General features: G+C 47.2%; 1 protein-coding gene across 1 annotated transcript in view; it reads left to right on the top strand.

Annotated features, from left to right (window-relative positions):
- The first annotated feature begins 490 nt into the window (after positions 1-490).
- LOC146817642 (trypsin-like) overlaps positions 491-27,901 on the top strand; it is a 39,905-nt gene continuing 12,494 nt past the window's right edge. Inside the window, exons 1-2 of the mRNA XM_085611105.1 lie at positions 491-637; positions 5,263-5,431. Coding sequence (XP_085467231.1) covers positions 595-637; positions 5,263-5,431 — 212 coding nt within the window. The 5' untranslated portion in view covers positions 491-594. The remainder of the gene's footprint in view (positions 638-5,262; positions 5,432-27,901) is intronic.

The raw sequence follows: 27,901 nt of genomic DNA, 5'->3' as shown, positions 1-27,901 counted from the left end.
AAGAACAATCCAGAGGTCCCAGGGTTCGTTGACCTCAACATTCTACTGCTTAAAAGATATTTAAAAACAAAATCAATCACTGCTCCGACCTTGAATTAGGGGGTCCCTGCTGTTTGTCAAAGTGTAGTTTGACATTGCTCCGCCAAGGATTTGACTTTGACTGTGTCATCCGGATATTCACGGATTGTGCTCTGTTAGAAAAAAAAACACATTGCTTCAGTGATAAGAAATGAATTCCATCCACCATCGAACCAATACTTGGAACTAGAAGGTGACTTGGACCTGGCACTAGGCCCATCTTGTGTAAATTCCAAGTTGATAGTGCTATTACAGTGATAAATGGTTCCAGTTATCCACTCTTACGGTCACAGGGTTTTATTTCAATACACCCTGGAACATGGTCAGAAAATAAAGCTATCGCATCAGCATGTGCTTGTTTAATCACCCCCTCCCCACCCCATGGCTTTGATAGTTGCCAATATAAACGTTCAAGTTATCATTAATGTACGGGAAGTGATAGACAGGGGGTATAAATAAAGACTCCCCCGCTCATTGCGACCATTGGAACGCTCCAGAGGCAACCACAGCTCAAAGATGAAGCTCCTTCTCCTGCTGGTACTGGCGGTGTGGCGTGCAGGTAAACCCATGACGAGAGCTTCAATGCGCTACTTATGAGACGCTTGAGAAATGTATTATCACGACAACTATGCTATTTAGTCGGGCTTATATTAAGAACCCTTTGCTTTGATTTACAAGTGTATGTGGTGCAAGAGTGCAGATTATTCCGGAAATTGATGCTTCAGCTTTTCCGGTACCACAGGGGCTCTATAAACATGCTCCTGGCTCGTAAATCGGGGAACAGATGAACCATCAGTGTCACCTCTTCCCACCGTTTTGCCACTCTTTCCCGCTTTCCCATCTCCCTACACCCCCACCGAGCTCCGCTTACTGCTCCCTGGCTCTCTGTCCCTTTCAGAAAGAATGGAACTTCCACAGGTTGCTCGCCTCTTTGCAGCATGAATGCCCTCCGGCCTAATGCTAGCAATGCACATGAGCCGCCATGCCTCTTTGTAAAGTGAAACTCTCATAATTGTGATGCGGTGGGCCCTCACACTCCAGGGCTATTACTATTACTATTACTAAAATGCATTATTTGAAAGCACTTGTTTTAGCTTAAACAGTAAATCATTTCGTATCAGCATATCTGGCCACTAGATTTGAGATTATGTGATTCTGTGGCCACAGCGTTTTTTTGCATATGCCACATAATCTGTCATCTGATGCATAATCTGCAGATTTTAACAAAATATAATTGTTTGTAGCTCAAATGGAACAAAAGTTACTAAAAACATGGCAACATGTCCCTGTGCACTTTAAAGCCAGTCAGAAATGTTGACTGGTCATCTTTCAATTCCATGTTGCTGAATTTGAGTGTTTAACTGGTGCTGATCAGGTAAAGTCTTTGCACAGGCAGTGCTACAATGTGTACAAATTACAAAAAATTAAATAATAATATCACAAAATGTGCCACATTATGCCACATAATTTGCCTTTTCTTGCCATTTAATTCAGTCAACCCTGCCGCATAATTTGGTCCTCCGCTGCCACATAATTCCAGTGGCCCTGGCTATACTGTGCTTAATACAATTTTTAATAAAGACATATATTCACAGTGCTCACTGTTATTGTCCAAGGCTCCCTGGTCCCTACGACCAAGCCCTGCCCTCGCAGACCCCGCTCCGGTGTGATCCAATGCACCTTGCCTCCTTCTCCTACTGCTTCTTTCCACACTCTCTCTCGCTCTCTCTCTCTCTCTCTCTCTCTCTCTCTCTCTCTCTCCTCTTTCTCTCACACTCTCACTGTCACTCGGCTCTCTCTCCCAACTGTTTGCCTGGTTTGCTTCTGTTTTGCTTGTTAGTCTTTTCTGCTTGCTATTTTGTCTGACTTCGCCGTTTTGCCTCCGTTCATATTGTGCAAATGTTTTTTTTTCCCACTGTTTTTCTGAGCTAAACTCTTTTGCTCCTATTTTCTGCTCTCATTACGCTCTTTTGCTACTGTTGCTCTGTGATCACTTTGCTATTTTGCCACTGTTTCTCTGGGGTTAGTTTTGTTCTTGTGCCACTGCTTCCTTGCCCCTATTTTGCTCTTTTTCTATTGTTTTCTGCCTTTTGGCTCTTTTTGCTCCTCACCCCTTCCCTGCCTTCTATGCCTCATTTTCCCCCATGCTCCTTACCTCTTCCCACCTTTTGCCAAACTCTACCACTCTCCTGTTCACCCACTCTCCCATTTTCCTGCACCCAGCCCCACCTACTGCCCCAACTTTCCTCCCCCACACCTACTTAATGGTAGCCACAGCACAGACGAACATTGGATGTAAGGAGGAGTCGCTTGAGCAGGTGTGTAGGTGTGTAGGTGCTAGGCCCTGCACGGTTAGTCGAAGAGCCAGATCTTCACACTTCTCACCAACCCCGTCCTCACCAACAGAATCAATGTCTTATCCTATGCCGGTGACACCCGGCTCATAACTCTTCCTCTCCAACAGAGTGCTGAACACCGTCCCAATTTCACCCAGTTTTGCCACCTGCATAACCAAACTTGTCAGGTGGATGAGAACTAACTGCCTCAATTTAAACCCTGACAAGACAGAAGTTGTGATAGTCAGCAGAAACACCTCACTGTAGGACTACACCTAGTGGCGAATAGGACACGTTACAATGCAAACATTTTGTTCATCTGCTATCCCCCATTTTGTGCTGGAGGTATATGGGTCCGTGAGCTGGGTCCTTCATCTTGACGGCTTTGACCGGTTACTAAGATCGCTGTATGCTGCCGGTCTATGTCTTGGTGTCACCAGCTTGTCTATTGCTTCAAGTCGACTCCCCCCCACTGCGAGACACCCTTTTCGCCCCTTCCTTCTGGCCCTCTCCACTACCTTTGGTGCTCCGGCGCGGAGAGCCAGTCTGGCCCTGGATTATGTGATTCCGTGACCCCACCGGACTGTGGGCTCATGGACTTTGACTTTGAGGGTCCCCTGATGTACTATCTTTCATTGCCGGTTTGCCTGACTTGGTCTGTTTGCCAGCTTCTCGACTCAATTCTTCTCCCCCACTCACCTCTTTGCCCCATGGGACTTGTTTTTTGTGTTATTTATGCTCTGGTAACTGATGTAATTATGTACAAGTGTTTTCTTACTCCACATTCATGTAAAGCACTCTGATACCTCCGGGTCTAGCTAGCACTATATAAAACTCTTTAAATAAATAAATAAAATTAATAAACGCATGCCTTTACAACGTGGTTTTTACATCGCAACATCCATTACAACGCATGATTTACAACGCATGCCATCACAACACATTTTTTGAAACTACATATACAGCGCATTCCATTACAACCCATACCATTACAACGCATACCATTACAATGCATACCATTACTACACTTAATACTTTTAGGGCAACAGTAGGGTAGGTGTTGGATAGTGTATGGGTAAAAATTACTATTCCCACTCCAGTGAGTGTAACAGTAGGGTAAGGGTTGGATAGTGTAGGGGTAAAAAGTACTATTCCCACTCCAGTGAGTGCAACAGTAGGGTAAGTGTTGGATAGTGTAGGGGTAAAAATTACTATTCCCACTTCAGCGAGTGCAACAGTAGGGTAAGTGTTGGATAGTGTAGGGGTAAAAATTACTATTCCCACTCCAGTGAGTGCAACAGTAGGGTAAGTGTTGGACAGTGTAGGGTTAAAAATTACTATTCCCCATTACTTACCTTATAATGCGTTGTAATGGCATGCGTTGTAGTGACATGCGTTGTAATGGCTGTGTTGTAATGGCATGCGATGTAAAGGCAGTTGTGTTGTAATTACTGCATTGTAAATGTAATGCGTTGTAATGACTGTGTTGTAATGGTTGTTTCCCCCTGGTGGCCTGCTAGTCTTAGACCCACCCCCCTACCAACAACCCAGGCCAATACCCTCAGCTTAGTCATCAATAACTCACCAGGACCGGCAAAGTAAATGCAGTCTCCACCTCCTGCTTCCACACACTAAAGATGCTAAAACAGATCATCAAATCCAACCCACCAACACCTGCAGAACCATCACTTAAGCTCTAATAACACCCGGTAAACAGAAACACCCTCTACATTGGAATCAACACTCAACTGACCAGGCGACTCCAGACCATACAGAACTCTGTAGCCAGGCTCACCTTCATCCTCCCTCCCTGCACGACATCACCCGGCACCTCAAAGAATTCTACCGGCTCCCCATCCACAAAGGAGCTCTCCTCATGCAGACATTCAAAGCCTTACCCAATATAGGCTCTGCCTACCTCAACAACCACATCAGTTTCCACAAACCTACCAAAGACCTCCGCTCAGCCGGACTCCTACTCGCACGCATCACACACATACTCAAAACCAGGATGCTTGGTCGTGCCTTTTCCTACCTCAATCCTAAAGCCTAGAGCGAGCGGCCCATGCAGATCAGGGCTTCCTCCTCAGTTCTTGAGTTCCGCAAGAAGCTGAAGGTGTGGCTCTTCATCTAGGCCAAGCCACGGCTTGGCCCAAACTTTACTGGGTGAATTGCACACTCTACAAAAACACATAACATAACCTAACTCACAAAGGGAGACATTCCCATTAACAAACAATACATTTAAGATCTAAGAACAGGAATCAGTGAATTGCGCTCAAAGACGCTGAGAAGGTGTTTTAATACTCAGGGTTCTGGAGTGATATTAAGGTAGTTTATCTTGTCATATACCTGCTCCCTTTTGCGCTAAGCATGAGCTGTGTTCACTATGGCTGGAAAATTCCACCCTGGGGAGCTCTGTCACAAAATTGATTCCTGTGCTTCCCCTGATCCTTCATTCCATCACTGGAAACTTGCAACCAGATTGCAATTTTTTGTAAACAAAATTCACAACAAAAAGAGGTAAAATTATGGCGAATCCTGAAACATCAGTTTTATCAACTATGTCAGCTCATGTGTTGTCCTTATTCACTTCAGATAATATTCCTGCATTCCCACAAAAGATGTTAAAATTATCTATGAATATAAGAAGTCAGAAATGCATAGCCCCAAGTGTAGCTAACTCTTCACAAAAGTTAGTTGTTAAGGGCAACTTATTATCACTACTTTGCCTAGGATAGGTGAATAAGCTATTGGTCACTCCTGTATGTACTAGGTATCTGATTCCATAAATGTGAGAACATCTGACCTAGACCTCTTCAAGTTTCTCCTGAATCCTCTCTTGCAGCTGCCTACCCAACAAAGGTTGAAGATATCAATGATATTGTCAATGGCTACAACTGTGCCCGAAACAGTGCTCCCTGGCAGGTCTACTTCATGTGCAATGGAGGCCGCTGGTGTGGAGGGTCTCTGATCAATCAGTACTGGATCGTATCAGCTGCACACTGCTATCAGCCGTGAGTGTTTTTTTTCTTCCACACAATAGATCAGTTGTTGAAATATACAGATGGGTACATGATCCGAGCACAGGAATGATGCTATTACTCATTTACCTCTGAAACATTGCTGTTGGTATTGTACTTCAAGGCAAAAGAATGTCTAACGGTGTATAAATGAAGAAAAAAATACAATTTAAAGCAATGTTAATTCATGATAAGATCAAGGTGAATGCTGGGCCCCCTGTGCCCTCTACCAAAAGGTACCTGTGCGTAGCACACCAATTGTGCACACGTCTTGTTTGTGCTGTTAGTGTACTTCCCGAGAACCGTCCATCCTTGCGTTTTTTTATGTAATACGGCACCGGCGCAAGGGCAAAGATGTTTGCTCACTCAGATGAAGGAGTATCTCTTCAGGTGTTCATGCTTAGTATTCCCGTGCACAGTAATGGTACTACAAAATGAGTACAGACTCTTGTGCACCCCTCTGTAATACAGAAAAGTACACGGCGTGCAAAAACGGGCCCATTGCACCATTGGGATATTTCTGTAATACGTCCCCTTGTGGGAAGTTTTCAAAACTTGACCTCATTAACTGTACTTCTAAACTTATTACTCAATGAGCATTGGCAAAACCAATAGGTCTGGCTTCTGAACGCACTGTCAACAAGATTAAAAAATCCATTTAGGTTAATGACTGCCTTCCTCCCATCTGTGCTGCTGCCAGAGAAAAACAGTATGAATTATCTGGTTATCTACTACACTCTAATAGCAATACAATGTCATGTGTGTATTTGTGTATTTTTTTGTATTTTGTTTATTGTTTCAATTAACTAAAATTGTTAACAAAAGAAAAAGGCTGGTTGCAGCGCACTCCGTCCAGACACTTTTTTAAGTTTAGATAAAACATGGTCATTTCCTTTAAGAAAACTATTAATCATATATTAAACATAATCATTTCTTTAAAACATTCTGGTAGTTGCTACTTTAAGAAAAGGTGGGACCACAAGATCAAGACTACAGTTTGTCTCTAGTCTTTAACTGAGTCGTTAAGTAACAGAACTTTCACCTTGTGGGCAAATTTCGCTAATCTTGCTAGTTCCATTGGGATCTCCAGCTTGAAGAGAAGTTTCATGGCATCTATGCAGGTACGTATCCCATATTTTAAAAACAAGGGTTTCAATAAAGTGCGACCTGCATGATTAAAACGGTGACATGTGTAGACCATGTGGCCATGGACTCCTCGTGCTGATGGCACAGTCTGCAAGTAGTGACTACCTCTAATGTTTTCCAACGGCTGTTGATGTCTTTTATCGGTAGTACCATCAATCTTACAGACAAAATTTGCTTTAAAATTGACTTGTTCAAGGCGGTTTCAAGGTATGGCTGGCTCAGTTTATCGTGGAAGGAACTGGCTAATAGCCTGATGTTGCTGCTGGAGGACTCTAGTTCCTTCAAGTCCTCTTCCTTTGATAGCAATCTAACTTGTTTCTTTAAAATGTTTTTTAAAATTCCGGGTTGATAAATAAAATCCTGCCATTTGGACAAGTCAAGGTGCAATTCAGTGCAACCAGTTAGAAGGCCACTTGCCCACGGGTTGTCATTTTTCACGAAAATTTCCTTTAAGATTGCCTTCATTGTGTTTGGGGGGGCAGCACAAACCCCTCGATAATAACGAACAAACGATGCCCAATGTTCGTAGCGCTGTTTATTTAACCCAAATTCAAGACGTACCAAGGTGTTCCGAGCATGGGCGGGGATTTGAAAGATCTGTTTAAATGCCCGGCAATTGGCGCGTTCCATGATGTTGATTGATGCCGCAGGAAATGCTAGTTGGCCGTATGTAATTGTCGGGAGTAGCTTGGCTCTTATAACCTTTCTAATGGGTCCAGTTGTCGGACTGCTTAGTTTGTAGTTTAGTTTGCACAGGGCATATGTCACTGCCTTAGCTTTTGATTCAATAGATGCAGTGTGTGCTGCAGACTTCCCACTGCTCGTAATCCAAACCCCTAAGTCATTGTATTTAGTTGTTGTTGCTACTTTCAGGTTACCCATTTGCCATTGTTTTTTTTTTGTTTGTTCGCATACTTTCAGAAAATTACTACTTTTGTTTTCCCTACATTTACTCTTAGATCATTTTAATTATTATAGATGTTTAATACATCCAGTATTCGTTGCATACCCGTTTTAGTATGGTCCATGTGCACCATGTCGTCTGCATACTGCAGTAAAAACAGTCTGGTAGGCCCAATTTTCGGGGATAACAGATTGGCTTTGGAAATTGTTTTGCCAAGGTCTACAGTGTAGAGATTGAAAAGCAAGGGTGCCAGTACACACCCTTGTTTTAGACCACGGTCTGTGTAAGTTTTTTTGGTCCCCGAGTTCGTCGTTACTTTCACTCGTACCCAGGTTCCGGTGTAGAGAGCAGTAATTGCTTTTAACAGTGTAGTCGGGACCCCCCCAGTCCTGTAATTTCCTCCACAGCAAATTCCTATTGACACCATCGAATGCTGCAGAATAATCCACGAAGCATGCGAAGAGTGGGGGCTGTTTTTCCTTGATAGACTGTGCTACCAGGTAGGCAAGGGCTAGAATGTTGTCTAGTGTCGAAACTCCTGGCCTAAAGCCGGACTGGTATACTGGAAGAATTTCATTATCATTAGCCCAATTTTGCAGATCTTGCAGAAGGAGATTTGCATATCCTTTTGCCTCAATATCCAAAAGGGCTATCAGCCTGTAATTGGTTGGATCTCCAGTGTCGCCCTTTTTATGAATCGGTTGAAGCAAGGAGCCTTTCCAGGCTTCAGGCACCGTTGAGTCGTCCAGGCAGAACTGATAAAGTGGAGTAAATAAGGTTCCCCAGAAGTCGCTGTCTTCTTTGAAGAGGCTTCCAGGCAGGCCATTGGGTCCAGGGGCCCCATCCTTACTGATGTTTTTTTATTATTGGCTTTACCCGATTTCCTACTTCAGAAGTTTCAGATGGTTCTTCCGTGCTACTTATACGAGAATTGATCGAGCTGGAATTAGTGGAAACTATTTGATGGTGTACTGATCTACGGTCTGAAGCACTACAGTACAGTGTAGTCACATGGGAGACCCATGTATGGCTGGCAACCCCATTGCGCCGGTCGTGGCCGGACAGTCTATTGATTTATGCCCAAAATTCAGCCTGTCTATTGGACGTCAGCAGGCTGAAAATGTGAGACCATTGCAAATATTGCAGTTGCGTTTTGTGGTCCCATAGGTTTTTCCTGTGAGCTTTTCTTGCTAGAAACCGATTTTGTAGTTTTTTTGTTGTTACCCTCTCTCGTATGTTCACGGTTGGCTTGACTCAGGGCCCGCTTGCTTTGTGCAATTTTTTCACATCTCGGTTGAATTTGGCAGCACTCCCTTTCTCCACAATCTTGCTGATAGTGTGCTCTTTCTGACAAAAGGCGATACAGCTCCGGCGCCAGATTAGTCCAATTCTCAGCCATGTTGCCAGCTGCGAAGTCTTTCGCAAATGCGGGCCAATTACTTTTCCAGTTTGACAGGCTAGTTGTGTCTATTTTATTCCATTTTAGCCTTCTCAGAAGTACGTGAATTTCCTCTCCATTGGAATGGCCTAAGAGGGTAATATACGGGAGACTATCTGGTTGATGATCACTAGTCTGCAGCACTGGGTTTTGAAGTGCTGCTGCTTGATCATGCAGGCGATTGCACATGAAGATGTAATCAATTGGGGGTTTAATTTTCCCCTGTCCTGTGGGTAGCCCTGAAAGTTCCACCTTGGGAAGCTGGATAAATGAATAAAATGTTTACATCTGTGTGGAGGGCAAGAACTTTTTTTGTGGCAGCACACATACTCCTCCCAATTAAAGGAGAGAGGATGTAGCCTTAGGGTTAGAGCGGTCGACCTGGAAGCGGGGGAACCAGGTTTGAGTCTCGCACGACGCTCAACATCCTGTGATTCAGGGCAAATCACTTAATCTCCCCATGCCTAACAAAACTGAATGTGTCCTTGTGTAACGAAACTGGTGCTCATGTAAAGCACTCTGATACCTGATGTCTCGGGTCTAGTTCGCACTATATAAAACTCTAAAAAAAATGTACTCCTTGCTCCCAGCAAAGCCTCCTCTAGTGATGCTCACAAGGAGCTGTTCAGGGTGCAGATATTGGGTGGGTGGGGTGTGCCACAAGCACTCCTTTTTGCAGGGAAAACATTCTTGCCTCATGGAAACGTTTTTCCCATCTGGAGAAAAATAGGAGGGTATAAATAAATTAGTTTTACTAGACTACGATGCGACTTTCGTAAATTTAAAAAATGTAATAGCATCCCACATGTCGTATCAGTCGATGAGGTTTTTATTTGATCTACAACCTATGTCTGCCCCTTTCTCTGACCACACTCATGAGATGCATGTGAGGCTGCGTGACCACAGCTCTCATTGTGAGCAGCACACAGAGTGGTATTTCCCCTTCGCACCTACTGAGCAGCACAATCGAGACGGACACATTGAAAGTTCCCCCCATATGTTGTACTAGACCGTGACACTGCAGGGATCAGCAGGAACATTTTTCAGCAGGTGCGCACAAGCCGTGCTTAGTTTATTAAAAAAGTAAGCGTCAGGGACCTTCTGAGGATGCAATTGTTTGCAGCTTGCACAACCTTTGTCTACTACCGGCACTGCCAATGACAGTAGCAACACAACTACTAACCGTTGCACACCACACCACACCACTGCACAAGTCTGACAATTCAGACTATTCCTGGCCACCCAAAGCAATAAGAATGGCGTGGGCGGCAGGTACTATTCGTTTTTTAATGTATATGAATTATTAAACACTGTTGTTGTGCTCATCTCAAAATTAGACAGATACCGCCACCATATGGAATGCTGGCATTAGTGGTACTGTTGAGAATTAAGGGCCAGATAGATGTACAAAGAAGGATTTTCCGGTCTAATCAGACTGTTTGCGAGCAGAAAACGTATTTTTATGATGTACAAAATGCAAAATGCAATTCGGTAACTAGTTACTGAATAACATTTAGCATTTTGCATTTGTGAATCAGTATTTGGATGGGTCTTGTTTAGGGCATCCCTTCCAAATACCAAATCGTATGGTATGTGATCCTGTTTTGCAACCGAATTCTGGTCACAAAACAGTAATACTTTACCACAAGTTTAAAACTGATGCTAACCCATTTGCAGAGGGGAAGGGGTCCCCAGGGTCCCTTTCCCTTTTAGGATGTAAATAATATTTTTTAGCAGCAGCAGTTGTCCCACAGATCACTGTCTACTCTTAAAAAATGACACTTCAGGGTTTCATTTTCTACTTTTTGAATGCATCATGTTTTCCTTTAAGGTAAACAGGCTGCTTTTACAAAAAAAGCCTTGCTTTATTAAAAAGCAATCACGGACATGGTGGTTGCTGACCTCAGCAAGTCACCATCCCTTTGATGTCTGCGATTCCTAATGGTTTGCAAATTGCGACTTAATATGTATGAGGTAGGTTTACTTCCGACTCACAAAGAGGTGCTAATAAAATTAGAAATACCAATTTCCTAATCGCCATTCAGAGAGAATCGAAATTAGGAAATTGGTATTCCAAATTTTTGTCCATATGGCCCTAAGCACCAGTGCGAGCACCGAAATCCATGTCTCAAATTAAGCACTAGATATAGCAACCTAGATGCGTTTTGCAATAGCCCGTGACCCCATTTCATACTTTGACTCATGCACATCAGTGGGACACATTTTTTCGCTCACATGAAAGCATCTACTACAAGAAAGAAAGCCTCACTCTAAAAACATGTAGGATTTCAGGTCAAGGAACCCAAATGCTGCCTGAGTCTAGGGGCATGTGATGAAATCACGATTTAGTATACGTGATTCACTATTGAAACCCTTAACACGTTTTGCTCTATATAGGATTCGTTTCCCTACAATGCACTGATGTGCTGTTGTGCCATTATAAAATACAAATCTTCATTTGGTTTGCGTGACATGAAAGGCTTATCTCGCCTCTAAGAAGTATCATCAATTGCCTTCCATGATTCCAATTGGATGCGGTACAAAAGGGGGTGGTGATGGACGGAGCATCAGAACCAATCAAACACTCACACCCAGTCAACAGATCTGGGTTTGATCCATCACCGTTCTTTAGCCCACTCTGCCACCCCAGTTCAGACATGGCCATATGCAAATCAGTCTGACCCTGTGCCTCATGGGAACAGTCCAGCCCGAACTGCCAAGCCATGCCTTCCCTGGACCGGAAACAAGCTTCCTAGGATCGGTTTCTGGCATTTCAGCCGTCTTCAGCCAGGCTTGCTTGAATCCAGTGGCAAAGTGAGCAAGGGACTCACGTCTGAGCATACCCTGCCAACTTATGGCGAACAAAGCGGTACAAAAGGGGGTGGTGATGGACGGAGCATCAGAACCAATCAAACACTCACACCCAGTCAACAGATCTGGGTTTGATCCATCACCGTTCTTTAGCCCACTCTGCCACCCCAGTTCAGACATGGCCATATGCAAATCAGTCTGACCCTGTGCCTCATGGGAACAGTCCAGCCCGAACTGCCAAGCCATGCCTTCCCTGGACCGGAAACAAGCTTCCTAGGACCGGTTTCTGGCATTTCAGCCGTCTTCAGCCAGGCTTGCTTGAATCCAGTGGCAAAGTGAGCAAGGGACTCACGTCTGAGCATACCCTGCCAACTTATGGCGAACAAAGCGGTACAAAAGGGGGTGGTGATGGACGGAGCATCAGAACCAATCAAACACTCACACCCAGTCAACAGATCTGGGTTTGATCCATCACCGTTCTTTAGCCCACTCTGCCACCCCAGTTCAGACATGGCCATATGCAAATCAGTCTGACCCTGTGCCTCATGGGAACAGTCCAGCCCGAACTGCCAAGCCATGCCTTCCCTGGACCGGAAACAAGCTTCCTAGGACCGGTTTCTGGCATTTCAGCCGTCTTCAGCCAGGCTTGCTTGAATCCAGTGGCAAAGTGAGCAAGGGACTCACGTCTGAGCATACCCTGCCAACTTATGGCGAACAAAGCGGTACAAAAGGGGGTGGTGATGGACGGAGCATCAGAACCAATCAAACACTCACACCCAGTCAACAGATCTGGGTTTGATCCATCACCGTTCTTTAGCCCACTCTGCCACCCCAGTTCAGACATGGCCATATGCAAATCAGTCTGACCCTGTGCCTCATGGGAACAGTCCAGCCCGAACTGCCAAGCCATGCCTTCCCTGGACCGGAAACAAGCTTCCTAGGACCGGTTTCTGGCATTTCAGCCGTCTTCAGCCAGGCTTGCTTGAATCCAGTGGCAAAGTGAGCAAGGGACTCACGTCTGAGCATACCCTGCCAACTTATGGCGAACAAAGCGGTACAAAAGGGGGTGGTGATGGACGGAGCATCAGAACCAATCAAACACTCACACCCAGTCAACAGATCTGGGTTTGATCCATCACCGTTCTTTAGCCCACTCTGCCACCCCAGTTCAGACATGGCCATATGCAAATCAGTCTGACCCTGTGCCTCATGGGAACAGTCCAGCCCGAACTGCCAAGCCATGCCTTCCCTGGACCGGAAACAAGCTTCCTAGGACCGGTTTCTGGCATTTCAGCCGTCTTCAGCCAGGCTTGCTTGAATCCAGTGGCAAAGTGAGCAAGGGACTCACGTCTGAGCATACCCTGCCAACTTATGGCGAACAAAGCGGTACAAAAGGGGGTGGTGATGGACGGAGCATCAGAACCAATCAAACTCTCACACCCAGTCAACAGATCTGGGTTTGATCCATCACCGTTCTTTAGCCCACTCTGCCACCCCAGTTCAGACATGGCCATATGCAAATCAGTCTGACCCTGTGCCTCATGGGAACAGTCCAGCCCGAACTGCCAAGCCATGCCTTCCCTGGACCGGAAACAAGCTTCCTAGGACCGGTTTCTGGCATTTCAGCCGTCTTCAGCCAGGCTTGCTTGAATCCAGTGGCAAAGTGAGCAAGGGACTCACGTCTGAGCATACCCTGCCAACTTATGGCGAACAAAGCGGTACAAAAGGGGGTGGTGATGGTTTGCCACTGGATTCAAGCAAGCCTGGCTGAAGACGGCTGAAATGCCAGAAACCGGTCCTAGGAAGCTTGTTTCTGGTCCAGGGAAGGCATGGCTTGGCAGTTCGGGCTGGACTGTTCCCATGAGGCACAGGGTCAGACTGATTTGCATATGGCCATGTCTGAACTGGGGTGGCAGAGTGGGCTAAAGAATGGTGATGGATCAAACCCAGATCTGTTGACTGGGTGTGAGTGTTTGATTGGTTCTGATGCTCCATCCATCACCACCCCCTTTTGTACTGCTTTGTTCGCCATAAGTTGGCAGGGTATGCTCAGACGTGAGTCCCTTGCTCACTTTGCCACTGGATTCAAGCAAGCCTGGCTGAAGACGGCTGAAATGCCAGAAACCGGTCCTAGGAAGCTTGTTTCTGGTCCAGGGAAGGCATGGCTTGGCAGTTCGGGCTGGACTGTTCCCATGAGGCACAGGGTCAGACTGATTTGCATATGGCCATGTCTGAACTGGGGTGGCAGAGTGGGCTAAAGAATGGTGATGGATCAAACCCAGATCTGTTGACTGGGTGTGAGTGTTTGATTGGTTCTGATGCTCCGTCCATCACCACCCCCTTTTGTACTGCTTTGTTCGCCATAAGTTGGCAGGGTATGCTCAGACGTGAGTCCCTTGCTCACTTTGCCACTGGATTCAAGCAAGCCTGGCTGAAGACGGCTGAAATGCCAGAAACCGGTCCTAGGAAGCTTGTTTCTGGTCCAGGGAAGGCATGGCTTGGCAGTTCGGGCTGGACTGTTCCCATGAGGCACAGGGTCAGACTGATTTGCATATGGCCATGTCTGAACTGGGGTGGCAGAGTGGGCTAAAGAATGGTGATGGATCAAACCCAGATCTGTTGACTGGGTGTGAGTGTTTGATTGGTTCTGATGCTCCGTCCATCACCACCCCCTTTTGTACCGCTTTGTTCGCCATAAGTTGGCAGGGTATGCTCAGACGTGAGTCCCTTGCTCACTTTGCCACTGGATTCAAGCAAGCCTGGCTGAAGACGGCTGAAATGGCAGAAACCGGTCCTAGGAAGCTTGTTTCCGGTCCAGGGAAGGCATGGCTTGGCAGTTCGGGCTGGACTGTTCCCATGAGGCACAGGGTCAGACTGATTTGCATATGGCCATGTCTGAACTGGGGTGGCAGAGTGGGCTAAAGAACGGTGATGGATCAAACCCAGATCTGTTGACTGGGTGTGAGTGTTTGATTGGTTCTGATGCTCCGTCCATCACCACCCCCTTTTGTACCGCTTTGTTCGCCATAAGTTGGCAGGGTATGCTCAGACGTGAGTCCCTTGCTCACTTTGCCACTGGATTCAAGCAAGCCTGGCTGAAGACGGCTGAAATGCCAGAAACCGGTCCTAGGAAGCTTGTTTCCGGTCCAGGGAAGGCATGGCTTGGCAGTTCGGGCTGGACTGTTCCCATGAGGCACAGGGTCAGACTGATTTGCATATGGCCATGTCTGAACTGGGGTGGCAGAGTGGGCTAAAGAACGGTGATGGATCAAACCCAGATCTGTTGACTGGGTGTGAGTGTTTGATTGGTTCTGATGCTCCGTCCATCACCACCACCTTTTGTACCGCTTTGTTCGCCATAAGTTGGCAGGGTATGCTCAGACGTGAGTCCCTTGCTCACTTTGCCACTGGATTAAAGCAAGCCTGGCTGAAGACGGCTGAAATGCCAGAAACCGGTCCTAGGAAGCTTGTTTCCGGTCCAGGGAAGGCATGGCTTGGCAGTTCGGGCTGGACTGTTCCCATGAGGCACAGGGTCAGACTGATTTGCATATGGCCATGTCTGAACTGGGGTGGCAGAGTGGGCTAAAGAACGGTGATGGATCAAACCCAGATCTGTTGACTGGGTGTGAGTGTTTGATTGGTTCTGATGCTCCGTCCATCACCCCCCCCTTTTGTACCGCTTTGTTCGCCATAAGTTGGCAGGGTATGCTCAGACGTGAGTCCCTTGCTCACTTTGCCACTGGATTCAAGCAAGCCTGGCTGAAGACGGCTGAAATGCCAGAAACCGGTCCTAGGAAGCTTGTTTCCGGTCCAGGGAAGGCATGGCTTGGCAGTTCGGGCTGGACTGTTCCCATGAGGCACAGGGTCAGACTGATTTGCATATGGCCATGTCTGAACTGGGGTGGCAGAGTGGGCTAAAGAACGGTGATGGATCAAACCCAGATCTGTTGACTGGGTGTGAGTGTTTGATTGGTTCTGATGCTCCGTCCATCACCACCCCCTTTTGTACCGCTTTGTTCGCCATAAGTTGGCAGGGTATGCTCAGACGTGAGTCCCTTGCTCACTTTGCCACTGGATTCAAGCAAGCCTGGCTGAAGACGGCTGAAATGCCAGAAACCGGTCCTAGGAAGCTTGTTTCCGGTCCAGGGAAGGCATGGCTTGGCAGTTCGGGCTGGACTGTTCCCATGAGGCACAGGGTCAGACTGATTTGCATATGGCCATGTCTGAACTGGGGTGGCAGAGTGGGCTAAAGAACGGTGATGGATCAAACCCAGATCTGTTGACTGGGTGTGAGTGTTTGATTGGTTCTGATGCTCCGTCCATCACCACCCCCTTTTGTACCGCTTTGTTCGCCATAAGTTGGCAGGGTATGCTCAGACGTGAGTCCCTTGCTCACTTTGCCACTGGATTCAAGCAAGCCTGGCTGAAGACGGCTGAAATGCCAGAAACCGGTCCTAGGAAGCTTGTTTCTGGTCCAGGGAAGGCATGGCTTGGCAGTTCGGGCTGGACTGTTCCCATGAGGCACAGGGTCAGACTGATTTGCATATGGCCATGTCTGAACTGGGGTGGCAGAGTGGGCTAAAGAATGGTGATGGATCAAACCCAGATCTGTTGACTGGGTGTGAGTGTTTGATTGGTTCTGATGCTCCATCCATCACCACCCCCTTTTGTACTGCTTTGTTCGCCATAAGTTGGCAGGGTATGCTCAGACGTGAGTCCCTTGCTCACTTTGCCACTGGATTCAAGCAAGCCTGGCTGAAGACGGCTGAAATGCCAGAAACCGGTCCTAGGAAGCTTGTTTCTGGTCCAGGGAAGGCATGGCTTGGCAGTTCGGGCTGGACTGTTCCCATGAGGCACAGGGTCAGACTGATTTGCATATGGCCATGTCTGAACTGGGGTGGCAGAGTGGGCTAAAGAATGGTGATGGATCAAACCCAGATCTGTTGACTGGGTGTGAGTGTTTGATTGGTTCTGATGCTCCATCCATCACCACCCCCTTTTGTACTCCAATTGGATGCGAGCATGGGCCTTCCTTTAGCTGCAGATAAGTTTCCTCTTCCAAAACCAGTCATTGCGACGCATGCCATTGTCATGCTAAGTGATGTAGTACAGAGTTTATTCCAGAAAAACGAAACATAAGTGGGCCCCTAGCTAATGGTTAAATGGGGGAGGGGGCAGGGGAAAAACTAAGAGCAAAAAACAGAACCTCCCCCAAGGTAATTCTTAATAGGCAATATGTCCACAAATATTTAAAAACATCATTGTCCCACAGAAAATATTTTCATATTGATTCATTTTTAAGAGAAAAATATGTAGAAACAAACTATAAATATATATTCAATTTCAACAATTCTAAGTCTCTTTACATGTAGAGATAATCTGGGCAGCCCCTTCAAAATCGAGAATGTATGTACAGCACAAAAAATCACAAATTCAACGTACATATACAAATGGCACACATACCAACAACACATACATCAGAAAGACAAAAAAGCAAAAAACACATCAGATGAGCAATAATGACAAAGGTCACAATTGAACTCTAATAGCACATAAGAGGCTACAAATAGCAAATGGGACCTTCTATATCCAGTATATGACAAAACAAAGCGCCGACGCGCGTTTCGGAAATGGACCTCAAGTCCAGCAGTTCCTTCGTCAGGGCGCAGGAAATAAATTTGTTCAGGTGGTCAATGTTCCATCCAAAGTTTCTTTTAGATTTGTTATATGCAAGTAACGAGATGAAGGGGCTCCTTATTAATACAATTATTAACCATATATAATTTCTTAGGTGGCTAGTCAGGGCAAGCCAATAGTTAGCGAACAGTCAGATGTATAGTGTTCCAGGACGTACGAGCTACTATGAAACTTTGGGTCATCAACACAAGCTAATATCCGGAAATAGATATCTTGAAGTGGAGAACCTTGATTTAGCAATGCGGAGCTGCTGACGTGGAAATGAACTATATGGGCGTGTAAAGCAAAGTCCTCACTAAATTCGTCCTCAAACGTTATGGGGATATATTGGACGTCTTGGAACCAAGCCAGTAGATAGCGGCTGATAAGTTTCCGATCGTCCGGTGTACGAGTTCCATTAATTCGTCAGGGCACCCAGTTTATTCCAGCACATCTTCCCCAGGTAGAAGCTCTACATCCCAAAAAGATACCTTTGTAGATTTGAGAGCTCCTAACCCTATTCGGTTGTTCATTTATTCGACTGTAGATCTGTAAAGTTGCTCGCAGGCTTTTTTTTTCCCCTCTCTTGCTCCAATTTATACAAACCCACTCACTCGCCAAGCCTTTTTCTATTCATAGGCTATTAGACAGCCATTTACGGTATCCTGCTGTGGGGCTCCACTCACGAACCCTCTGGAGCAGGGCTTTAACTGGGATTGAAAAGGTGGGGGTCGCAAAAGGGTCATGGCCATGAAACAACCTAGTAGTCCTCTAAAGGGGCGTGGCCTCTGAAACAAAGCACGTGACCGTATAGAGGGCACTAGAATCCTGTGTTGCGCAAATTCACAAACAGTTCTGTCACAAAATCATAAGCAACAATATGTTTAAATGTATGCAGCAACATTTTCTGTGCCTTTATAAATAGTGTGTCTGAAAACGATTTTTTAAGCGAAATGACTGGTATTTTTAAATGACCGACACATTTTATAAGCTAGTTACCAATAGTATTGAATGAAGGGCAAAAAACTCCTCCACGAGGGACCAGCAGCAATGCCAGTGCAGCCCAGGGTGTAAAGCAGCCCGAGAGACGACGGGGGCTTCATGGAAGCAGAGGGTGGGTGGCTGCTTGTGCATTTTTACTGACAAAGTCCCATTGCTCTGTGTTTCAGTGAAGCGGGACCTTAGAGCCAAGAGTTTATCACAGCGATAGAGTCAATGAACTAGAGTTAAAACACACTCAACAGAACTTTGCATCAGTGGTAGTAAACTCTCTATCACACTATCTGCAGCGATAGAAGGGTTTGCACAGAAAGCTTTAGTCTCTGTTTTACATTTCTCCTTTAGTCTGATCAGCTGAAAATGTAGCCAATCCTTGCCTCAGTGTTACATTTAGAGCCGGCACTCTGCCCACCACCCCTCTTGCCCCCTGCAGAGTCCACGGTGTCCAGGGTGTGCTTCCAGATCACTATCGGTGCCCGCATTATGGAAGTGCCCTGAGGGCGAAAAGGGCGTTTGCGCCTGCTTCTGCATTACAAAAGTGGGCCACAGATGCTTGTGCCGCCCCTTCTGTAATACCAATAGCACTGGTGAACATAAAGTGTTAGCGTTATCTTCAGACGGCATTCCCTCATTTGCTTGGGGGCATGGCACCATGCAAATGAGGGAATCCCTTTGCTTCTGCACACGTGTCATATTACAGATGCAAGCGCAGAGGCAAAGAAGCTCTCAGGAGGCACACAGGAATTTGCTGCCCCCTGGCAACGCGAGTTCGCAGCTGCCCGAGGGCAGCACATTCATGGTAATACGGCACATTTTCATTGTTTGCGCTGGGCCTATAATGGTAGCCTTCTTGTGTGGGTGAATGGGGTCCCATGGACCCCAGATATCCCCTTGCAGGTGGGTGCAGTCACTCACTGCACCCACCTGCAAGGGGATCTCTAATCCCCCTTAAAATTGCAGGTGGGCTACCGCCAGCACTGTGGAACACGGAGCGGCTTCAAAACAGCCGTACCGTTTTCCACAAGAATGCACTGCCTCCAGAGCAGCGCAAGTTTGCGGTTGCCCTGGGGGCAGCGCATTCCATGTAATAGGGTGCACTTTCCATGTTTGCGCCTGGCGAGAGAGGTTGGAAATGGCGTTGTGCACATGCACCCGGCCCATTTTATTGGCAGGGTCACATGTGCTGTGATGCGCGTGCTGGATGGGCGTGGTGTGGGTGTAAACCAGCTGTGAGGAAGTGGCCGTGGCATGCTGACAACTAGACCTGTAGATCACTACAGGGGAGTCCTGGCACATATGGAGTTGTTGTCCCCCCTGGAGCGTAGGCATAGTGGGCTGGCCTGGTGTATGCCAGACCAGTGTACAGCTTTGAACAATGACCCCGGGGCTCTGTGCGTGGTTCCGTATGGGCCTGGACAAGGAAGTACCAAATGTGTTCGTCGCTGTTGTTGCATCGGTGCCACCCGGACGACAATCGGCAATGTGTCAGCCTGTGACCCAAGTCCAACGACATGAGCCACATGGACGTAAGAAGAATTCACTGACCCTACATTCATCCTTACTACCACACTTGAAAGACCATAGAGACGACACATCTGTGTGAATTGGAATGTTTAATGCACATTCAGGGAAGTGGTGCATCTGGAGCAGTACAGGCCCATGCAAACCCCACTTTCAAATGTTGGCCCGTGGAGGGCCAGCCAGAGTCATTCAGGGAATAACAAGTACAAAGGAAGTGGAGGAGTTCAGTCCGCAGTCTGATAGCTGTGTCATTGGTGATCAAACAGAATATGGCAGTCCATTGCGAGGTCCAAGGTGAGTGTCGCAGCGTGTATTGGGGGACAGTGGAAGGTGATGATGCAGAGGGCAGAACCAAGCTGAAACTGGCCATGAGGCGGAGATGAATGCTACCGCTTCCTTCTGACCACGAGGGCAGATTCATCCACCTCTTCGTCCTCTGTTGTCTCATGTGCCTCACGTATGGGTGGTACTGGCCTCTCTCCAGCACTGTGTGGCAGTGACACCTCAGGGGCCGGAGGTGGAATGTCTGCCACACTGTGTGGCACTGACACTTCAGGGGGCGGAGATGTGGATGTAGTGGTAGCAGCAGCATGCATTGGCGCCAGGCCTTGTGGCAGCAATGCCATGAGGATGGTTTTGAGGTCATTGTGGAACCCAGTTACCTCTCGCCGGTGTGCAGCCGTGGCCGCCGCTCTTTCCGCATTGGCCCACTCCATGTTCTCCATGAACTTCTGCATGAGTCCCAACTCCGGGGCGAGCTTGCTGGAGCCACTCTGACTAGACAGTTGTTCTTGTCTCACAGTCAGGACTCTAGCTATGTCAGGCATGGTTCGTTGGAGAGCATGGAGCAGACTGTGGGTGTCCGTTAGGGACTGTGAGTGGTCCCTTGTGGGACTTAGACACCCATGTATGGCATCTAGTTTATCTGCCATGCGGTTGAAGCCCACCCACACCTGTTCAGCCAGCTGCTCCTGGCATCCCAACACACGGCGTTGGAAGGCCATGTGTTCTTCGTGGGGGTCCTGGGAGGCAGCCATGGTGGTGGGTGCTGCCTGCAGTGTTGTCTGTGCAGGGTGTGAGTTCTCCTGTTTGCAGCTGGGCTGCCCTGCTCCTGGAGGTGTGATGCGGAGACTGTCAATGTACTCTCAGAGGGTGTCGGAGTCAAAGGTGTCGCGGTCTTCTTCGTCAGCAGAGAAGAGAGGTTGGGACTGCTCTGCAGGAGGTGGTGATTGTCCCTCTGCAATGTGAAGGGGAGATGCAGTTTAACAATGTGTTCACATGTGGGTTGTCGCATTGTACATGTTTACATACAGACTGCATGACTGTGACATCGTGGCTGTTTCGGAGGAGCTGCCCATTTGCTGCTGGACAGTGGACATTTCGACAACATCACGGCTGTGTGTTTGTACTTGTAAATTATCAACTCACATTTCCCTGCAATGCCACTTGTGATTGGCAGTGTCTACACCCAGTTGGCACCAGTTGTATCCTCTGTTCTGTGGTGAACATGTTGCGGTTTGTGCCACTTCGTTGTCAATGTTGATGTGCTGTGCATGTGATGTGTGTGTGCCGCATTTTGAGGGAGTTGCCCCTGCAGCTCTGATTTGCCTGCCCCTTATCCCTTACATTAGGTGCCTCTGACTTCTGTGCTCATACAGTGCTGAAATGTTGCATACTTGGGTATATAGTTCTCTTGGTGGGAGTTGGGGTTTGGGGCATGATTTGTCCACAGCTGTGCTCTACTTACTTGTGCATGTGTGCCATTGTGCCCATCTCCCCCGTCCCCCCAGTCCCTGCTCGTTACTCACCCTCTTACTGTTGTGTGCGGTCCTGTTGAGCAGTGTCCGGTCCCCCAACTTCTGCCACCGTCCCCCCACTAATGACTGTGGACACCATTTCCTCCATATCGTCCAGCTCCTCCTGTGGCGCAGGACACCTCCAGTTTGCATTGCTGCCTTCCGGTTGTTGGCAAGTTTCAGCTTGGTTTTGCACTTGACGTCATCCCAGCGCCTCTTGACCTCGTTCATTGTCCTCGTCAGCATTCCGACTGCATTCACCTTGTCCACGATGGCCTGCCATAGTCCATTTTTTGTTGCCAATAACACAGTGGAGGTGACAAACAGTTGTTGATGGTGTTCGACCACCTCCGTTATCAGGATCCTGTTCTCCTGCGGACTGAAGTTCTTCTTCCTACTCTTCTTCTCCTTGGCCTTCCCTGACCCAGAGGTCTCAGGCAGGTCCTCCGGGGGGATTGTGGGGCTCTGGTTCTCCTCCGTACTTGCTCCGGCAACATCCATTGTGCTTGGCTGTTGTTTGGCATTTGTGAGTTTTTTTTCTACTTTTGTGGTGATTGTTCCCGCCTGACGCATGTGAATTGCAGGCCTGTCGCTGGTTTTCGCTGATTTTTTGTATCGCATTTGGCCTCATCCCAGCTTTTTTTGCATTTGCGTTTCGCATTTTTGCGTCGTGGCGTTGATTTTATCTCGGTGAGTTGACACGTAATCTGGTGACTATCGCATGGTACTGCCGTGTTGTGAATGCCTGGTATACACGGCGTAAAATTCCCGCGATCGACGGTGATGTTGTAGGTTGCGTTAAGTAACTTTTGCGATGGTTATCACACGTTCTTGAGAATATGCCCAACAGTTTCTTAAATTCTCATACAATTTCCAACTCCACATTTTGAATATTTTCCACAAAGAGCAGTAAATGGAATCCTATGGTAGGAAATGAAGTTATCGGTTTAAAGGTAAGTACTTGGTTGTGAGAGTTGGGTTTTTGGGGTTAGAACCAGGGTTTCCCCAGGGTCAAGGATGCACTCAAAGAACACCCTCAGCAAGAATAGGGTGGCTGGGTCCAGAGTACTTAGGCCAAATGTTATCCAGTGGGGGGATTGGGGGTTTCCGGTTGGTGGCTGCTCACGGGCACACCACTTGAATGGGGATCCAAGTTAGCACGCAAGGTGCAACCACAGTGGCAAGAAGATCTTCTGGAGGCACCCACTGGTTGGAGAGGTAAGTTGGAATGTCTTGGTATGCTAGGACACTGTCGGCTGGGCCACCCAAGGCCATGGTACGTCACGTGCAAGGGTGTCTTTTGGCGTCAGGTTTTCCTTACAGGCTCCAGTCGGGGGGGATCCTCCAGATAGGGGCTGCAGGCGTCGTTGGGTAGACTTGAGGTAGGTCAGGGATCACCAGATCCCAGGTCAGGATTGCCGCAGAGACCTTCTCGTGGTGTTGGACCACTTGAACTCGGGCCGTGGGCATTGGGTGCGGAGTGGTGCAGACTTGTGGATTTGGCCGGAGCCAGAGTCTGTTGGTGAGCAAATCTCATGCTCACAGTAGACAAAGTCTCATTACGGAAGGCAGGGCAGGTCCTCCAGGTTCTGGGGGGCAGCTGGCCACAGGACACACCGGGCTCTCACTGGAGCAGGTCAAGACAGGCCAGTAGGGCTGGGGCCAAGTCAGTTGGCGTCCTCCTCTTCTTCCTTCAGTATGGCTCTTCGGTCATTCTTCTTCTTCTTTCTTCTTGTCTGAGGAGGCAAGGTTCTGGGTTGCCCCTCAATACAAAATTTAGGGTTTCAGGTAGGTACAGGTTGGAACGAATGGTTCCCTTCCTTGGGGTGGGAGGGGGCTTATAAGCTTCATTCTGGTTGGCTGGGTCCCACATCTTCAAGATGGCGGGGACTGGGAGTTGTGCTTTGCCTCGCCTCCCCCACCTGGGGGGGTGGGGTTGGCAAAGGTGAGCGCACCTCTTCTCCTATCTTGGTTTTCTTGCAGATTCTCCTGCCCAAAGTGGGGGGTCAGAACCTGTGGTGGCCAGTTGCTGGGAGCAGCAAATGGCTGGGTCAGCTCACAAAGGCGGCAAGCCTTTGAAGCTTCCCCTTTGTGAACCCTGCCCTTCCTGGGGGAGGAGGTTTCCCAGGATCTGATTTGTTTCAGGACCCCATGAGCGGGAGGCTCTCGACCCTGGGGTCCAGAAACATGTCTGGGGGTATAAACTGGCGAGCAGTAAGTCAGCCAGGACACTAGAGTCAGGTTGTTTTTCTAGGATGCCCTCTGAGTGCATTTTGCATTAAATTCCACACTGGTATCAGCATGGGTTTAATGTGCTGAGAAGTTTGATATCAAACTTCCCAGTTTTAGGTAAAGCCATTATGGTGCTGTGGAGTTCGTAATGACAACCTCCCAGACCATATACTCTTTATGGCTTTACTGCACCTATAATGTCTTAGAATGACTAAGACACTGTAAGGGTACAGGGCTAATGCACCTATACCCTCACCAGTGGCATAGTGCACCCAGCAACAGGTGTGGCTGAGCTATGCCATAGGTAGTGAGTTGCAGGAATGGCACACAGGGATGGGTTAGTAATCAAAAGGGAATGGATCACTTGTACCTGTAATTCCAGGGTCAGATGTGGTGACCTGCGTTAAAAACCCTCAAGCACGTTCAACAGCGAGGGCGGTATATCTTGATTTTCCATCTCTATGAACGTGAAAGCATCATCATAGGGTTTTATTCTGGAATGCTTTCCTCCACCCGGAGGTAGGACCACTGGTTTTTACAGTAGTGACCAGAAATGGTATGAAAAGTGAGGTGAGGGTAGGTGAGAGTGAGTTAAAATTGCTTCACTCTTCTTCTCCAAAAACTCTGTATTCAGTAACAGTGATAGCAAGGTTAAAAAAGGTGAATTGGTGCTACTATAGAAGTGTTAATGTTCTATAGCACCATGCTGTTGTGTTTCAGCCCCGTGTTATCGCCCAGGTGGGGTCGGAGGGCTTTCTTCAGGACCAACGTGCAAGTTCTGGCTTTACAAATGACACAGTGGCTGACAAACTCCTTTACTTTCTGGGACATCTGGGGCCAGAAAAAGTGGCTAACTAGCCTGTCCCAAGTCTTGGTCTGGCCATGGTGCCCAGCTAGGGGGCTGGCATGGACCAAAGTGAGTAAAAACTCTCTGTACCTCAGAGGCACTACCGCTCTACTACTGGCACCAGGGTTGAGGTCCCTGACCTCAGTATACAGGAGTTCCTCCTCCCAATAGGCTCTGTGGGTACCACTAACATCTCCCTTTTCATGTGCAGCAGCTTGCTGCCTCAGACCTTCAAGAGTTGGGCAGATCTGCTGTCAAAGGCACAGCTGTTCCCTACTGGGTCCCCCTGGGCCTAAGAACTTACTCAACCTGGTAGGGGTCAAGTTCCATGGGCTCAGTTCCCTCTGGGGCTGCCAAGTCCTCTTCCTGGGGAGAGGGGCCCTGAATCTTTTGCTGTCCAGAAGCTGGTTCCACAGTCTTCTTACCTTTTCTCTTGGAAGGTTGGGCCATTCTTCCAGGCTCCAACACTGTCACACTGTGCTCAGCTCTGTGCTCTAGTCTTGACACACAATCACAAGGCGGTTCAGCATTGCTGCATTGGTTTTTAATTCTACCTCGGCCCATGCTGAGGTCACCAGCTCGTTCCAAGAAGACAGGCAGCTATAGGTTTTGGAGAGACCACTACTTGTTTCATGCCGGAAACCCCCTCTCCCAGTCTAATGTCACCATAGCCATGGCATGATTAGTGGTAACACTGTCAGCATTGGTGACTGGATATGACTTTCCAATCAGGTATTGCTCTGGGGAAACCAGTGTGTCTCTCACCATGGTGGCACTGCCACCTGTATCCCCCAAGGGTTCTATCCTAGTCCCATTTATCCAGGGGTATTGCAAATACTTCTTTAAGTTGGGATGCCACACAGCCAAAGTCGAAAACTCAACTTCACCCTCAGTGACTAGAACTGCTTCAGTGTGAAACATGATTTGTTCTGAGCACACTTTTGATTCCATCAGGAGATTGGCTACACCAGTACTACCAGGGGGCTTCTTTGTTAGGACAAGTAGCATCTCCAGTTAAGTGTCCCAACTCCTTATAGTTGAAACAATAGGCCTTCTGGGGATCAATGTTTTTCCCTTTGTAACTACCATCAGACTGGGACATGTTTTGGGACCCACGCCCCCTGAGCAGGTGTTTGGGGCCCTTTTAAAGACTCTTGGTTTTTGTCTTTGGGGTTCTCAACCCCTTTCCCCTGGGGAGGTTTGGTAACCCCATTTATTTGATCACCCCTAGTGGCTGTTTTTGTTACCCTAGTCTTGACCCAGTGATCTGCTTTCTTTCCTAATTATTGTGGAGAAATTAGACCTAGGTCTTTCAGATGTTGATGCAACTTTTTATTAGTGCAATTACTTAAAATATGTTCTTTCATAAAAAGATTGCAAAGTCCATTGAAATCATGCACATTATTTCCAGTGAACCATCCATCTAGTGTCTTAACTGAGTAGTCTGCGAAGTCAATCCAAGACTGGTTTTGCGTTTTGTGAGCTTCCCTGAATCTAATTCTATATTCCTCGGTTGTGAGCCCACAGCCCTCAATCAGAGTGTTTTTCATGAGGTCATAGGACCCAGCATCTGCCCCAGAAAGGGTCAGGAGTCTGTCCCTGCAGTTACCAGTGAACAGTTCCCAAAGGAGAGTCCTCCAGTGCGACTTCTTCACTTTTCTCATTCCACAGGCCCTCTCAAAGGTTTTGAACCATTTGGTGATGTCATCACCTTTCTCAAATTTGGGTACAACCCCTTTAAGGATTTCAGGATCATAAGATTGCTCTCTGTCCTTATTTATTAAGTTGCTGCCACCATTGATGGGTGCTTGGCCCATCTCTGCTGTTTCTTTTTCTAGAGCCAGGAGTCTGGTCTCTTGGTCTAATCTTTTGGCCAACCTTACTAAAAGGTTGGTCTGCTCATTGAGGCTGTCCTCAATGGGCTCAGAAGTACCTGTGGGGGATCTAAGTGCTGTGAGTAGTATTCTTGGAGTTAGGGGCACAGGGGCCCTGTTCTCCCTAGGAAGTGAGGGGGTTTGGAAGTTACCCTCATCCCCTCCATCCTCTTCCCCGTCTGAGACGTCTTCACCTTGCTCAGAGGGGCGGTCTTTAGCATACCCTGCCAACAGCTTCTGGAGCTTTTGTTCGGGGGATGGGATCCCGTAGCAATGTTTTTGAGTTTACATAGAGACCTTAACTCCCTAAATTCTAAATGGAGATAAGGGGTGAGGTCGATCTCCACATCCATGTTCTCTATGTCATTTGGAATGTTGGGTTCTTGTTAAGAGACATTTTAAAAATTCTAAACCCTCTTACCCCAACTATGGTGAGTTTTTATTTTTCTAAAACTTTCTGAAAGGACTTAACCAAGGCCCTAACAAGACTTTTAGTAATTTGAAAAAATTGTCAATGCAAAAAAAACTTAATTCTAAAGACAATTTAGGGGTAATCAGGTGTTGGCCAAGTCAGTCCAACACATGCAAAGTTGTAGGCCCCACCGCTGATCCACCAATGTAGGAAGCTGGCTCTGTATATACTATACCAAAGTAAGGTATATTTTGTGGACAGAGTCCAGTGGATCCCCAAAGGCTTACAGATGTTAAAGTAGATAATACCTTACTCCCTGTTTGCGGTAGTGTGGGCGAGCAGTAAGGCTTTATCAGAGGGTAGTGTTAACTATTTATTGTACACACTCAGGCAAGAAATGATTTCACACGCTCAAAGACTGAACTCTGACCAATTGTTTTGTATAAAAATATTTCTTCGTTGTATTTTATTTTTAGAACCAAGTCAGACTTGGCACAGTTAAGTAAAAACTGTTGTTAAAGGAAGGTCAAATGTTCAGAAACAGTTGAAATTATTTTTCAGTTCCGTTGAAATTACTTTGTGATGACTCTATAGATTACTTTTTCTACTCAGTGCGATATGCCTACATATCACACTGGGACATTTCCTACATAAAAGGTAAGTAAGTCATTTGCTGTAAACACACAGTATCTTAAGTCCTCATTCAATTTCCAACTCCATACTTTGAACATTTTCTACAAAAAAGCAGTCAGCGCCATCCTATAAGAGGAAATTAAGTTATCGGTTTAAAGGTAAGTACTTGGTTGTG

The sequence above is a fragment of the Triturus cristatus genome, chromosome 6 (genome assembly GCF_964204655.1).
Source record: "Triturus cristatus chromosome 6, aTriCri1.1, whole genome shotgun sequence".
NCBI lineage: Eukaryota > Metazoa > Chordata > Amphibia > Caudata > Salamandridae > Triturus > Triturus cristatus.
The sequence above is the reverse complement of the archived record's forward strand: the minus strand, read 5'-3'. Positions and strand labels throughout refer to the sequence as shown.